This window comes from Helicoverpa armigera, chromosome 5 (assembly GCF_030705265.1).
Source record: "Helicoverpa armigera isolate CAAS_96S chromosome 5, ASM3070526v1, whole genome shotgun sequence".
Taxonomy (NCBI): domain Eukaryota; kingdom Metazoa; phylum Arthropoda; class Insecta; order Lepidoptera; family Noctuidae; genus Helicoverpa; species Helicoverpa armigera.
This window is the reverse complement of record NC_087124.1, coordinates 5,275,306-5,289,676: the sequence shown is the minus strand read 5'-3', so window position 1 is coordinate 5,289,676 and position 14,371 is coordinate 5,275,306. Positions and strand designations below refer to the sequence as shown.

The 14,371-nt window shown below is 36.2% G+C and overlaps 2 protein-coding genes across 7 annotated transcripts in view; both read left to right on the top strand.

Annotated features, from left to right (window-relative positions):
* The first annotated feature begins 1,138 nt into the window (after positions 1-1,138).
* LOC110370866 (zinc finger protein 679) lies at positions 1,139-4,240 on the top strand. Its single transcript, XM_021326857.3, has 4 exons — positions 1,139-2,586; positions 2,880-3,077; positions 3,345-3,448; positions 3,697-4,240. Exons 1-4 carry the CDS (start codon positions 1,746-1,748, stop codon positions 4,210-4,212), a joined length of 1,659 nt encoding a protein of 552 aa, XP_021182532.3. The 5' UTR covers positions 1,139-1,745; the 3' UTR covers positions 4,213-4,240.
* Positions 4,241-4,963: 723 nt separating this feature from the next.
* Ctrip (circadian trip) overlaps positions 4,964-14,371 on the top strand; it is a 39,756-nt gene continuing 30,348 nt past the window's right edge. For all 6 annotated transcript variants that reach the window (XM_064034769.1, XM_064034768.1, XM_064034771.1 and 3 more), the window contains exon 1: positions 4,964-5,316. The gene's annotated coding sequence lies outside the window, so the exon portion shown is untranslated. The remainder of the gene's footprint in view (positions 5,317-14,371) is intronic.

The window sequence follows — 14,371 nt, the reverse complement described above, 5'->3', positions numbered from 1 at the left end:
GTTCGAGCAAAAAAGGCGACACACCGGCCGTGGGTTATATTACACGAACCATTTCGGGCCAAATTCGACCCCCCTGTAACTCAAAATCTATTTTATTTACGCATATCAAATTTCTAGTATCTGTTGAGACCCCCTCACTTATCTAAAATACAAAATTTCATTAATATACCTATTGTAGGTCTTGAGATATTGACGTCAGAAAATCGCTATTTTTACTATACACTGATTCACTGATTCACTTATTCACTGACTCACTCATCAAAAACCTAGACCACTTCCAATGGTCGTATTGACTTGAAATTTGGCATGGAGGTAGGTCTTTATGTCAAGGTAAAGGGAAAAATCTGAAAATGGCCAAGTGTGAGTCGGTTTCAAAATAATGAAGGTGTTTTATACCCGGTGTAAATTTATACCCCTAAGGAACTAAAACGAACTAAATTTATCTATATTTATATAATATATCTTCGAATGGTACAAAGGTTTGTATTTAGTCAAAGTAAAGTAAAAATCTGAAAACGGCCAAGTGTGAATCACTTTCGAAAATAACGAATGTGTAACTTTGATCCACGAACATAATATATGATAACATGTCATGTCAGTCAGTTGGTAAATCTAGTCATAGTTAATCTAGTTCATTTCTTTGTAAGAAACATAGTGCATATTAAAAATCTAAAAGATAGTATAAATGAGACATTTTTTTAACTAACTTCATCATAAGAAAAAAATAAAATAAACAACCTTACAAAAATAAATGAAATCCCACCCAAAACAAAAATGTGAAAGACTGCCAAGTTCGATAATATGGGAATGCTTCGCCTATAAAAGAAGTGAGATCTGAATAAGTACCAAGTTCCATACACATACCTCAGTTAAAAATAGTTACTTTTTAATGATGATTACTTGGCAAGTTTTAATAGAAAATTAAATACCTACTTGATTCATTGCGTTTAGTAGGTTTATAACAAGGTGTATGAAAACTTGCCAAGTAACATCATTAAAAAGTAACTATTTTTAACTGAGGTATGTGTATGGAACTTGGTACTTATTCAGATCTCACTTCTTTTATAGGCGAAGCATTCCCATATTATCGAACTTGGCAGTCTTTCACATTTTTGTTTTGGGTGGGATAACTATATACTGGATCGTAATGAAATTAATCCGTTACGTTATGATGTATTAGGTACTCTAGGATAGGAAAAAGGCTCTACACATAATTTAATTATGATCTATTCAGAGCACGAAAGAGTAACTAACATCCACGCCACACAATGATTGTATGTTGAAAAATTCTAAAACCCACAAAGCGATTTCGGTCTGACCCGGGAATTGAACCCCAGACCTCGTGTTACGAATATGCAGTTTCATATGCATTTCATGCAAATATGTTTAATCTAATTATATTGTTAATCTTTTATCTAACTATTGCACTGGTCCAATATTTGTAACTCATCTTCACTAAACATACATACATTTCATAATCACCTTTGTCATGTCATCGTTATTTAGGAAAACATTAACAGTGCCTGCAATTTTAAACCAAGTTTCTGAAGTATTTCGTAACCATAATATTAGTATAACAAAATATCTTGAAATCCCGCCAAATGATTTATACGTAGCATCCATGGTAGTATCCAAAAATAACACACCAGAGCTTTAGTTGCGCGCTATCGTGCTCGCATGTGGCGTGCTAACAGTTGCTTATTATTAAAGCTAAACATAGCAAAGTAATTATTTTTCTCTCCAGAATGAGTGCTAATGCAGCTTGTCTGCCCTGTCCAGTTTGTGCGCATATTGGTGTTTTTGAATCAGTGCAGTCATTAAGAGACAGATTAATACATGTATCAACAAATAAATTGCTGTGCCCAGTTTGTCAGGAAGAAGTATTTGGCTTGGACAAACTAACAATACATTTGTTTAGCCACGTGAAACTATTGACCACTAAAAGCAAAGAAAAGGAAATGCCTATGGTTATCAACGAAATAGTGAACTCCGAAAATCAAGCTAAGCCGCAGCAAAAGAAACCTAAATCGTGTGTGGTTAAAAATAAATCTCCGTCATCTGCGACAAATGCTCCTGTTAAATTCGTGAAAATTTATCCGAAACTACCAGTTATAGCAGTAAACACGGTACCAGTTGTAGATATAAGAAATACGGAAGGCAGTGAAGGTAGCAAATCAATTATTGTTAAAACAGAAGCAGCCTTAGTGCAAGCAAATACCACTTGTAATATCTGCAATTTGCAGTTTATAGATGCCAATATTTTGAGGATGCACAGATGCTTAATTCACAACATTGATGAAAATTCAAATCAAAGTTTTACCAGATACCACTGCCATTTATGTCCAAAAAATTTCAAGATGAGAGGGTCTCTTATGGTACATTTGAGGGTAGCGCACTTCGGATTTTTGTCTGGGAATTCCAATTCTGAGACCAGTGTCGATAAAACGGATGGTGGAAACCCAGAACACCAAGAAGAAAAGCTATCTAACATTGAAAGAAGCGATAACAAACAATGGCAATGTGATGTGTGCCGTAAATGCTTTACAACCAAATATTTCCTGAAGAAACATAAACGTCTTCATACAGGTTAAAATAATACTTGGTGTTAGTTGTTGAGGTAATTCGTACTAACAGAATAATTTTAATTACGAAGCAGATGCAAAAATACCTTGACGGAAATCGCAACTAAGTCATTATCGCTAAAAAATAAACATATTTTTTGCAAAAAAAATAACTCGAGTATTGCCATTGGCTTTCTTATAACGTCTAAAAGAACACGTATCGTTTCTTAATATTATTAGCTGTTTGGCTTTTTTCAAAATTGGTCATCATTATAGCATCGAGATAATCTCAATTTTTAATCATATTTTTTGTTGCAGGTGAAACTCCGTACGCATGTACGCAATGCAACAAAACGTTTACATTTCAGCAATCATATCACAAACATCTTCTGTATCATAATGATGAAAAGCCTCACACATGTAGTTATTGTGGGCGCGCTTTCAAAGAACTGTCAACACTCCACAATCATCAACGTATCCACACTGGGGAAAAGCCTTTCTCGTGCGAAACATGCGGTACGATCACCTTTATATATCTTTTTTATTAAATACTATATATATACTATATACTTTCCTAGCACCTACTTCAGACATATAGATAAAACAAGCCTTAACATAGAGCTATATTACAGCCAAATTTTATCAAAATCCATTCAGTACTTTTTGTGTGAAAGCGCCATCAACATGCATTTCCCCATTCTTGCGAATTTGCGCGTTACTAAGTATTATTAGTAGGATAGTGAAAAAAAATGGAATTTGAAATGATTTGTCTTATTTTTGCAGGTAAATGTTTTCGTCAGCGTGTCTCGTATTTGGTACATAGACGTATACACACCGGTGTCATGCCGTACAAGTGCACAGCTTGCCAAAAGAGTTTTAGATACAAAGTAAGTTAGTAAAGTACCTATTCCAATGTTTACCTTCTTAATATTAGGTACGATCCTGCGCCGCAGACTGAAAGGAATAATAGGTAATAGTCATCTATGATGTCACTTTAAACTCAAAAAATACTGAAGGAATTTACATGTGAGTTTCACTATATTGGGGAGAAATATTCAGGAATAATTCGAGCGCAATCTGGGTAGCTCGCATATTATCTTAATTCAATTTTACAAGCACTAATTTATCGTTTCAGGTATCACAGAGAACTCATAAATGTCAAGCGCAACCACCAGGGACAGTTGTGCGACAGTCTGGGGAACTAGTTGAAAAACTTAAACAGAAACATAATGAACCCGACATCACATCGTCAGAAAAACAGCTTACTTCAATAGAAAACCTGAATTACACGGATGTTTCTGAGGCAAATGCAGAGTTGGTACGCACGGGAGCCAAGTTGTCACTAGAAGATATGGAGTCTGAACACTTTTCCTTGATTGCTGAAACTTACAACGAGAACGCAGTCGATGGTAAAACTTCTTCGCAACAATTGTGTGCTGAGGAAGTATTGGATAAGTGTGACAGTAGTATGTTCAATCAAAATATAGATGATTTAATTGACTCTATACCTATACAGGATAAGAACATACCCTCCCCATCTGAAATCCTTAAGAATTTATGTCTTTCCAAAGAAGAAGATTATATAGGAATTCTTCAACAAGACGAAGATAAAAGCTACAGCGGTTGCAAAGATTTCAACGTTTTTCTCTGAATTATGCGGAATAAAGATTTTTTTTATGGATCTATGTTGTGGTTGGCTTTTATTACCTACACAATATACTTTTGGTATTTCGGATATCGGATCAAAACTGTGTAATCTGAGTTCGCAACTGATGGCAGTGCACATGTGGTTTATAATGTTTTCACAAAATTTATACTTCCCGCTTTTTTGTTTCTTATTTTTCCTTCCTGAACTGTCCCACTGTTGGGCAAAGACTTCCACCATACCTTCCATCTCTCAATAATTCTCGATGCTTGTAGCCGTCGGCAGCCGTCTTCCAATATAAGTAGTTGTAGTATTCCAATACTTACTGTAATTTACTTCTATAATTAATATACTTACCTTATAACATGTAGTAATAATAGGGTGACCACAATTGGTGGCTTTGCGTTAAACAAAACTTCAATAGAGTTTATTTGTATATGTACATAAAGTTTATTTGCACATATTTTCAATAATATTTATCAAATTATCTCACAAAATGATTCGCCATTTTTAATTAAATTCATCATCAAGCAATTTCAAATATACGAGAAAATTTAAAAGAAGGCGATCTTAATGGCGAGTTTAATGGTGACAAAGTTACAAAGTTAGTTATTTATTATCAAAATCAAAAATATAATAAAAACAATTAAAAATCTGAGATGTGTTTATTCGTTTTGACGTGAATAATTTACCGTATAATTTCGGTAAGTATCGGTTTTTAACGCAAAAAGGCATCATAAGCCCTATGCTCTATGCTTTTGCTTACTTTCTGTATGTGGCAGAAAAAAACATAAATGAGTAACCAGCTGTTTTTGTTCTCCAAGCGCTTGAAAATTGGTGAAAATCATTATGAATCAAAATTAAATAGTGTTATTTCATCCCAAGTCAGTGACATTTTGTGAACTGAATGTGAAATTAATAACATTCTTGAAATTTCATGTAAAGTAGAAAATTTAATCGATTTGAAGTTTTGTCAAACATCACTCTCGATAAATGGACTGCGTTAGTGATTTTATTTGCGTCTTACTTGAGGTACCTACAATGTGTTGATTTATGCCATCAGGCTAAGTTTTTGTGTATTTCACTGCTGCGGAGGAATCTCGTACAAAAGTAAGTAAATTTTATTGTGTGATTGTTAACTTTACATAAGTATCGATTTCAGTCCAATAAAATTTGGACGAAGTTTTGTTGATTAGAGTTGCTATTTAGTTGGAAGGTCACGATGAAACTCCTGGATTGAAATGACTTCCTAGTTTGTCCGTAGCAACAACGTAATGCATTAAGTATACTTATATATCATGGATGATACATGTAGGTTTACATTGTTCTTCCTATTTTTTACTGTTTGGACGAAAAAAGAGATTGTTTATATAGTTGGAATCCTGTTATGTTTGTAAAATCAAATAAATACTCCAATGTGTGTTCACAAATTGCTGAAGAATGAAAATCAATTATCAAAGAGAGACAATGAAAAGAAAAATGAAGTAGGTAGGTACATCTTTGGTGTCAATCTTTTGTTGTGTTGTGGATTCACCATCATGCATTAAATCCATTAGATTTTTCTTGAATGCTTTTTGATCTTAAAATAATGGCAACTAATACTATGATAATTGACACGGTTGCTTTTTTGTAAATTATTTGTTTTTATTTTTTATAAAATGTATACTTATACATGGTCCAAATAAAGATCAAAATAAACCACAGTTATTCAGGAAGATCGTAACTGCTGAGTCATCTATGCATTATTCTTACATTATTTGTCAAGGCTAGTCTTGTTCTTTTCCTCATATAAGAGCAAAATTACAACTTGTGTTTACTAAGCCTTTAAATTGATACAATATTTTAAAAAAAAAACTTTTAATTATGATGCAACTTTATAGTTCCTCTAATGTTGATTTACTTTCGAACAACATTCTGCAGAACTGTATTACGATCGACATCAGCAATTAAAAACAACATAGGTATTGGTCAAAGAATAATTTAAACGAATTATGTGCTAATTTGTAAATAAATGTGGAATGTATAACTTGTGACCAACTCATAAATGTGTGTAAAAGAATGTACTAATTACCTACTTTAAAAAAACACTGCATCTAGGTACACTATAGCATGTTTTTTTGGAGTTTCCATGTAGCAACAACTATGCAGACTGTTGTCAACAGAAGAAATATGGCATAATGCCATATGAGAAATAATTGTTGCCAACATTATCTACACCTTGTAGAACACTAGCTGTTTCCCTGCTGTCTCACCCAGATTCCATCGGAACCTTCTCCCGTACCCTGATGAAATATAGCCTGTTTCTTCTGAAAATATTGTAGTTTTCTGTAAGAGGAAACCAAAAAATTAAATGGACATCATTTGTATGATTTTCTAGCATGCCACATTTTATGATGTATTGTGATGCCAAGCGGCCATACATATTAAGCAAACATTTTTGCTTGAAGCTGCTAAGATTTTCATTTCTTTCCGTCTTGGAAGCCCTGGGAATGAAAAAGGGTTCCCTTTTTTACTTGGCCCAGAAAAAGAGCAATGATGATGGGCTCCTGGGCAATTCAGTAAGAGGTCCCTGGACAGTGGACAGGATGGCTGCAAAAAATATCACACTTGAGAGTTCCTTGAAGTGGCAGGCAAGAATATAATAATCCAAAGTTTTGAGGAACTACCCTCAAAGATGATGATTATTAAATTTTTTACTCCAACTCCAAAGTCAAAATGGTGTATTCAGATTATTCTGCTAAATCAGCACTATCCAACATCAAAAAAATAAACAGCCTGAAAATGCCCACTCTCCAATTAAAGACGCCCATTCAAAAAAGGAGTAAGATAAAAAATTCATATTGGTATCTTTTGTGTACACACATTCTGTACTGTTAACAGCACATTTGAATTGTTGTGGTATTTTCAGACATATAAGGGTGAAGGGATAAATGTTACAAAATACACAAAAGTATTGTGAAACAAGAGTGTATTAACTCTATTGCGAATGAGACCTAACCAGTTTTATTACCTACTTACCTATTGTAATTATAATGGTGTCATTAAGTCAATTGACTAGTTAAGGGGTCACTTAACCATCTTTCAGCTTTGTGTATTTTTGTAACACCTATCTATTAAATGTCCTATGAAAGAGGCATTTAAACTATTTTCTAGTAACTTAGAAAAAATCAATGTTATTCGGTATACCTATTTGCAATAATTTTATTGTCATCGCAACCTTCAACCGTGGTCCTTATTTTATCTTTCCACCCGCCACCTATGTCCGTAAGGCCTATTTAAGGCCCGACGCGTCACAAAGACATTATTTATTTTTGCGTAACTTGTGGGGTACTTTGGAGTTTACCGTAAAGCAAAATTATTAAACATTGGTTGGTACTGGCAATGGCAAGACGTATTTCGCCAGTCGCCCACTTCCCATTTACGTTACGCCTGCCGACGTATCTCGACACATTAAACGAAGCGATAACTTATCGTCAGCGGTGCAGCCATTTTGTTTACATCGGCTGAGTGTGGACCGAATTTACAAAGGTATATAAATAGCCAACGCCATGTTGCAACTGCTTGTGTGTCCACGTGAACCACAGTTTTTCTTAAGCTTCACTTTGGTTTAATTTTATGCCAGCATTTAGTATATCCGGAAAGAGGTTTACCTACATGCCAAACTGGTGCACTGACCGTGCCAGGCTCTAAATGTTTTTTTTTTATCGTGGTAGCATTCATTTCGACGACCTGACCGCAAAAATTATTGTCCTATCAAAGTAGGCAAATGATAAGTTAATAAACTTAACAAAAAAATCCAACTTCCAAAACACAAGATAAAAGTGCAAGTTATTCGTAGGTGACTACTTACTTAACTACCTTAGTTTCTGCAGAAACATTACTCTGGAATTTCGTGTGATTATTATTATACGGCGATATTTTGTCAGAATTTAAGGATATTCTCTCTCGTCATAATTTAAGGTATAACTCTTTTTTAATATTTTGGAAGTTGATTTCATGTAATTTTTTAGAAAGGCAATATTTTATCCCATTCGAATGATGTAGGATTAATATTGTCAGATTGTTGTATTCATGTTGTGTGTAAACCGGTAGCTAGTTAATATCCGTATTGTATGATATATTCCGGTGTCTGGGTCTGGTGAATTGGCAAGGGTACGAGGTGGCAGGGCAGTGGCGGTGGCAGCCGCGTCTGTATCGATCCGGCGGCGGCGGCGGGGCGGTCCGGACGTGGCTCGCCCGACACCTCTCATTACCTACATACAATGCTCACTGCAATGCCAACCGCTTATGCATAATATTCTTTCTTTAAAATTAACCTCTGATATGATGAACGCCTAACCCACTGACATTGGTATCGAATATACACCTACTCAAGATTTGAGGCTGCTTATCGTTCATGCACATTCCGTATCTTTAGTGTGCATGAATATCTTTTTTTATTCGTTTACTACCTATTTCACCAACATAATTAGATTGCCTACTCAATAGTGCATTTCTGTCAATCATTTAGTCAATATCTGTCATTTCAAAACAAAATCACCGATTGGGCAAAAAAATAGGAAAAAGGTAGGCTTTTAAGTAAGTACATAATATCAAAACTGAATCATACCAGCAATAAATAATACAAATAAAATATCTAAAAGGTGTGTCACGTTATTTTTTGCAGGTAAGCTAAGGCACCCACAGGAGCACCCAACATAATACGGACCTAGTTTATCGATGTCTAAACGAACGTATACTAATAGCAACAACAACAACTTTTAAATTGATTTCGGAATTAGTATTCTGTTAAACAATCGATAACGTGTAAATGAGGGCAAGGTTATAACGCATAACACTTGTTTGACTTAGGGCTGATTTTTCAATCATCAGTTAACTGACTATCTGAGGAGTAAATATGGCGGTTAGACATATTTTCTATACAAAAGCTGTCAAAACGTCAAACATATTCATCAGATAGAAGTTAACTGATGATTGAAAAACCGGCCCTTAGTGGTTAATACATAATGGACTATTGATGATCGTGCTGCAGAAGCGCCTCGGTGCCTTGGACAAACAACATTAGCACTAACCGCAAGCACTGTGTGCTGTGTCATATCTTGAACACTTGCGACATTTCAAACTATTTCTGTAGCTACGTGAGTTTGCTCTGTTAATCGTGTCACTAATGTTTCTTCACTGCCGGTCTGTCCGTATATTTGATAAGAGTCTGTGTGCTGATTTCGAACGAGCGTTGGACATCCCTCCCGCGTCGCTTGCTAGCAAGAACAAAGCTAACATTCTTATATCTGACGTAGTTTTTACCATAGTTGTTCAACTGCATGTGAATTACAAAACCTATTTTGAGATTATTGACACGCCTACAACGGCTGTGTCCTTCCTAAAATACAATATTACTCAGAATATTTATAATAATAGTTGTTACATCAAAATGTAATCTATAAAATACTCAGCATTTACGTTATTGCCACAGTTCATTGGTTTGTTGTGTGTGCGCAGCACGTGGCGATGCTTGCGTAACATCACACCGCTACAGAAATAGGCACACTGGCACACAGCACTTGTCCGACACTGACATGACATCCGACATGCAGGAATACGTCCGCATTCTACACCAGCATGTAACAAAACACCCTCTTTGTATGTAATGACGTACTACCTCAAGGAAAAACCTTAACTCCAGTAGTTCCAACAATTATTATAAACCCACCTGTTGCCCTGAGCGTCAGGTTTCTGAGACCATAATTATAACATTACTGAAGAATTTTCAGCAAACTTTTAAATATTTGCACGCCACAGGATTTTCGGATTCCTAAATAAATGACCTTAATCCGTTTGATTTTGTGGCTATCTAGAAAATAAAAATGATTTAAGAGTTTTCGTACACAGTATCGCGACCGTGTGATGTGAAAGCTGGATAAAAACCAAGAAAGCTGAAACAAACTTAGCAGCAAAAAATAAACTTCTTGGCGTCCCATTTCCAATGGACAAAACAAGCAACAGTAAAATCCCGTCGCCCATGCTTCGTTACGTTACATCGTTTCGCAAGTAGTAAGGTATTAAGCCTGCAGAAACAGATACAATATTGGCCTACTTGCGCGCGTTGCGTAAACGACCGTACACTTGAACTTATTCTTTTCGCTGACACACTTTATTCATATGTCCTCATTAACTTTTTTTAAATATGTGTTCAAAAACATGCCTGGGTACGTGAGATTGTACGTAAACAAACGAATTCTTTGAAATCTGTCGTCCTCGCAGCTTTTCCTGAAACAACGACGTCATTTTATTTTAGAAAGAACACGGAGAGCAGATGTTCACTTTTCCGAATGCAGGAGAAATCTTTTACAATCGATGTTAAGAGGACGAATTGGAATTTTTGGCGCCAAGGATGTCAATTTTTCTCAGTAAATACAAAACGGATCAAAATACAACTTGGTTACCTGAAAGTTCATGATATAAGCCTTATTTTGTTAGTTGTAGAAACATGATTAGGTAACTTTTATAACAGAGAAAAATATATCAAACATACCTCTTTTTAAAAAGAGATTCACATATTATGGGCAAACGGGACCGATTTAAGCCTCTTAACTTTTTTAGTAGTTGAGTATATACATACTCTTTAAAATGGTAGTAGGAATTTTTATTAAATTATCATTTCTAAATATTAAAATTACAAAACCATTTTGTCGCTTACGACTTTTAGTTATAAGCTAGCGCGCGTATTGTTATCCTCGCCCCGCTCAGACGCTCCGACCCCTTTTGGCGCCTTAGATGCGCGTGCCGGTTATGGAATTATTGTTGACCACTTCCTCGCCTTAAGCTGCGCAGCGGTTGATCGTGATCGTGGTGAACGCGGAAAAATTATGCAAGAGGCACAGATTGTCGTCACGAAACCTTTTGGCTACACGTCGGCCGACACGGTTGCAACACCATAGCTTTCTCCTCTCGTATCGAACCGAAAGCGATATTTATAGCTTTTCAGAAGAACTCTTGTGGAACGAAATCAAAATGCACAATGTGGAAGATTTATTTAATTATATGTATTCTTATGTTTTCTTATCTAGCTTTTAATCTTTATCCACAGCTGATGGTTATTATAAAGAGCCTCAATATTTGGGAAAAGCTGACAATCACAATCATTCACAGTAACTCATAATATGAACTGAATTAGCTCAATCATATTCGTTGTGAGTTGCAAATACCCTATCTCCCCACGGACCAACAGATACCAGCATCATGCATTAAACTGGTTTAGTTTATGTTAGAACCCAACTTTTCTGTTTTATTTCAAATCCGCACTGCATTCTTTCTGCTGCGGTTGCATTTCATAAGTACGAGGTAATTAGGTCAAATAGGTAGTGTATTTCGTGATTCGTGACAAGTTGAGCTTGTTCCTCTTCTCTTGTTTATGCGGTGCCCATTACAATGAAAAAATAATGTATCTGCTGTAATAGCTAAAAGAACGGCTTGTAAAAGAAGTTTATTATGCACAAATCGATTTCATTGAGCGCAGTTTATTTCAGTCGCGCGTGGTATGGCAGTCACCGCTTACCGCGTACGTATCGTCTCGGTTCTAACTCGCGTGTTTCTTTATTAATACCTCTACGCTTCATGTGCTTTACATCGTTGTTTTAAAACGTGTCATCAAGTGTTGAGAGCAATACATGTGGACCTGGATGGTAACTAACACTTGCGACACACATTCACACAAACTTGTTGTGAACGCTTGGCGACGCGACATGGCGAACGGTGCCGTTTTATTTCTTTCTTGTCTGTGCCAGTGCACCGGTGGTGGGTACCTACCTACTGTCTGCACAAAAATAGTTCAACTATTCGTATTAAGCCCACTTACGGTATCGTTACAGGCTATTTCTAATATGTATTTTTATAATTCTTCATTCATTTTGCTATTCTGTATACGCATAAATGAAAAATATTTAGACATAGGCGGACTTCTAACCATATAAATTGCAGTCTCCTCATTTGGACATGAACTTTTTTCCATATCCGTAGAAAAATATCTCATGACTTTTTATCGGGGTATCGGATACTTACCACATATTGCCTAGTCAGTGTATCATGTTAATAGCTTGGTGAGTACATACCTGTGTGTCTGTACCGACTATCGATTGTTTATGAACGGGAGTTGATCTGTCTGGCTCGCTATAGGTTTTACAGGGGGTTTGTTGAAGGGTCGTTGAACCGCCAGGGCCCCAGAGAAGTCACATATGATTGGGCGCGGGGGCGCGGGAGACACTGGGCCGGTCGTTGACTCCCTAGGGGTGCAACTGCAGTCTGTGCACCCTAATTCAAAAGTACATTGATAGTGCACAGTTGCTCACTATTGAGATGCATAAATTCAGTTATCAAAATATGTTGGCACGCAAAAGCAAAAAATAATTAAGTAATTATCTATTTCTGTGAAGTTTTTAGTGTTACAGGATGGATAAGCATGTGAAATAGTGTTACTATTAAGCTTCTAATTCGTAGAAAATTTTTGAATTGTATGAAATCAGTGTTTACCTAAATGCAACAATGAATTTGTGCGAATTGAGCTTCGAAATATAGTATGCAGTTCCAAATTATCTTACTCCTGATTTGCGAAATCGTTTTCTGAGCAATACAAAGCATGGGTGCACTTGCACTTATACAAAAAAATAAACCGGATGCTCTACCTGAGCTCAAGGGTCTAATTCATTTTAGAACAGCTGATTTCTGTTTGTATTCCATTTGAAAGCCAAGCATCTGTCTTTTATTTATCCCCTGGTGACTATACCAGTCATCAAAACATTTTGGGTTTTGCTTAGAAGATAAGAAATAGAGGTAACTATTAATCGACCCTATATTTTAATTAAGGCATGCTTAAGTTTTTTGTTCTCATTGACACGGTCTTACATAGTCTTATTGTCTATGTGTCTACGTCTAATCTTTATTCGATGTAAAAGTTTTCCAAAATCAAATATTCCGTTGTTTCAAAATCGAAATTGACCACTAGCAACTTCAAGCGTTAAAATCGACATAAGAAAACAAAAACACATCAAATTGTTCAAGATATCAAAATGTGGGCAGTCGTCAGTTCCCCAGTCCTTAGTCTTTAGCGTTGTTGTCGAGGTGAGCTGGTTTCGCACGTGGCCGCTGCAGCCCAGCCGGGTTGTCGACCCGCGGCCTTGTAGCCAGCCCCTCGCTACACAGACGCCCAAATACACTCCAAAATACGCCTTACCATTCTGCTACCAAAGCACATATTAGGATCAAACACCATTCAATCAATCAAAATCTCTGCCGTGTGTTTCGTGCCGAAAAGTCCATCTCCCGAGTGATATCTGATCCTGACAAAGGTGCTTGGACCAATTAAAAATATCAAGTATCTAACAACGCATTTATACAACCAAAATGTAACAATCAAACAGTGGCATAACAGTAGGTGTGCGGACGCGATGTTACGTTTTGAGACAATGAGACGGTAACGTTTTTGTTAGCGAGGAGAGGATAAACGTTCAGAGTCAAGGAAGGTCATGTTGGAATAACAAATTAGTTGCTGCGCCGAGTGGCGACGACGGCGATTTGCAGTTTTTTATTTTATTATTATACGGTCAACTCGAGCGCAATTCAATAATAAGGCCTCACGTGACCAAGATCTCGAGTTAAGTGCATCCTCGGAGTTCGTATACCTGTGCGAAGAAAAAGCTTACAAGTTCAAAAGGAATTAATTGTTATTTAGCTACCTGGCGGTTGCACCTGGTTGGCCCTAGGGTTTTATTTCTTCCCACAGCAAGTTCCTTGAGATGCGATTGAATTATAACTACTGTTCAAGACAGGTTTATTTTGAACAAGTGGCATTTGTCACTCGCTCGGTTAGAGTTACATACTAGTTGTAGTTATTGTACTGAAATTAATTACTTAGTATTTTCTATATTTACAAACGTTCAATTTTTGCCTGCAATTCTCTTCCATAAACATGTTACCATAGTATAATGATGGGGCTCATAACAAATAAAATAATAGGTAAGACAATATTCGGGACTGATTTGAGTCATTATTTACAAACAAAGTGTAAAGCGGGTCAACGGTGTATGTGTTTAATCACCAAAATCCCGTCGACTCTAATCACCTACCGTTACAACAAAGAGCGAACCTGTTTACTATGTGTGACACGTCGATA

Coding starts and splice junctions, on each gene's coding strand:
- LOC110370866 (XM_021326857.3), top strand. CDS start 1,746: ATGAGTGCTAATGCAGCTTGTCTGCCCTGTCCAGTTTGTGCGCATATT. Junction 2,587..2,879: donor ACATAAACGTCTTCATACAG/GTTAAAATAATA, acceptor TTTTTGTTGCAG/GTGAAACTCCGTACGCATGT. Junction 3,078..3,344: donor TTTCTCGTGCGAAACATGCG/GTACGATCACCT, acceptor TTATTTTTGCAG/GTAAATGTTTTCGTCAGCGT.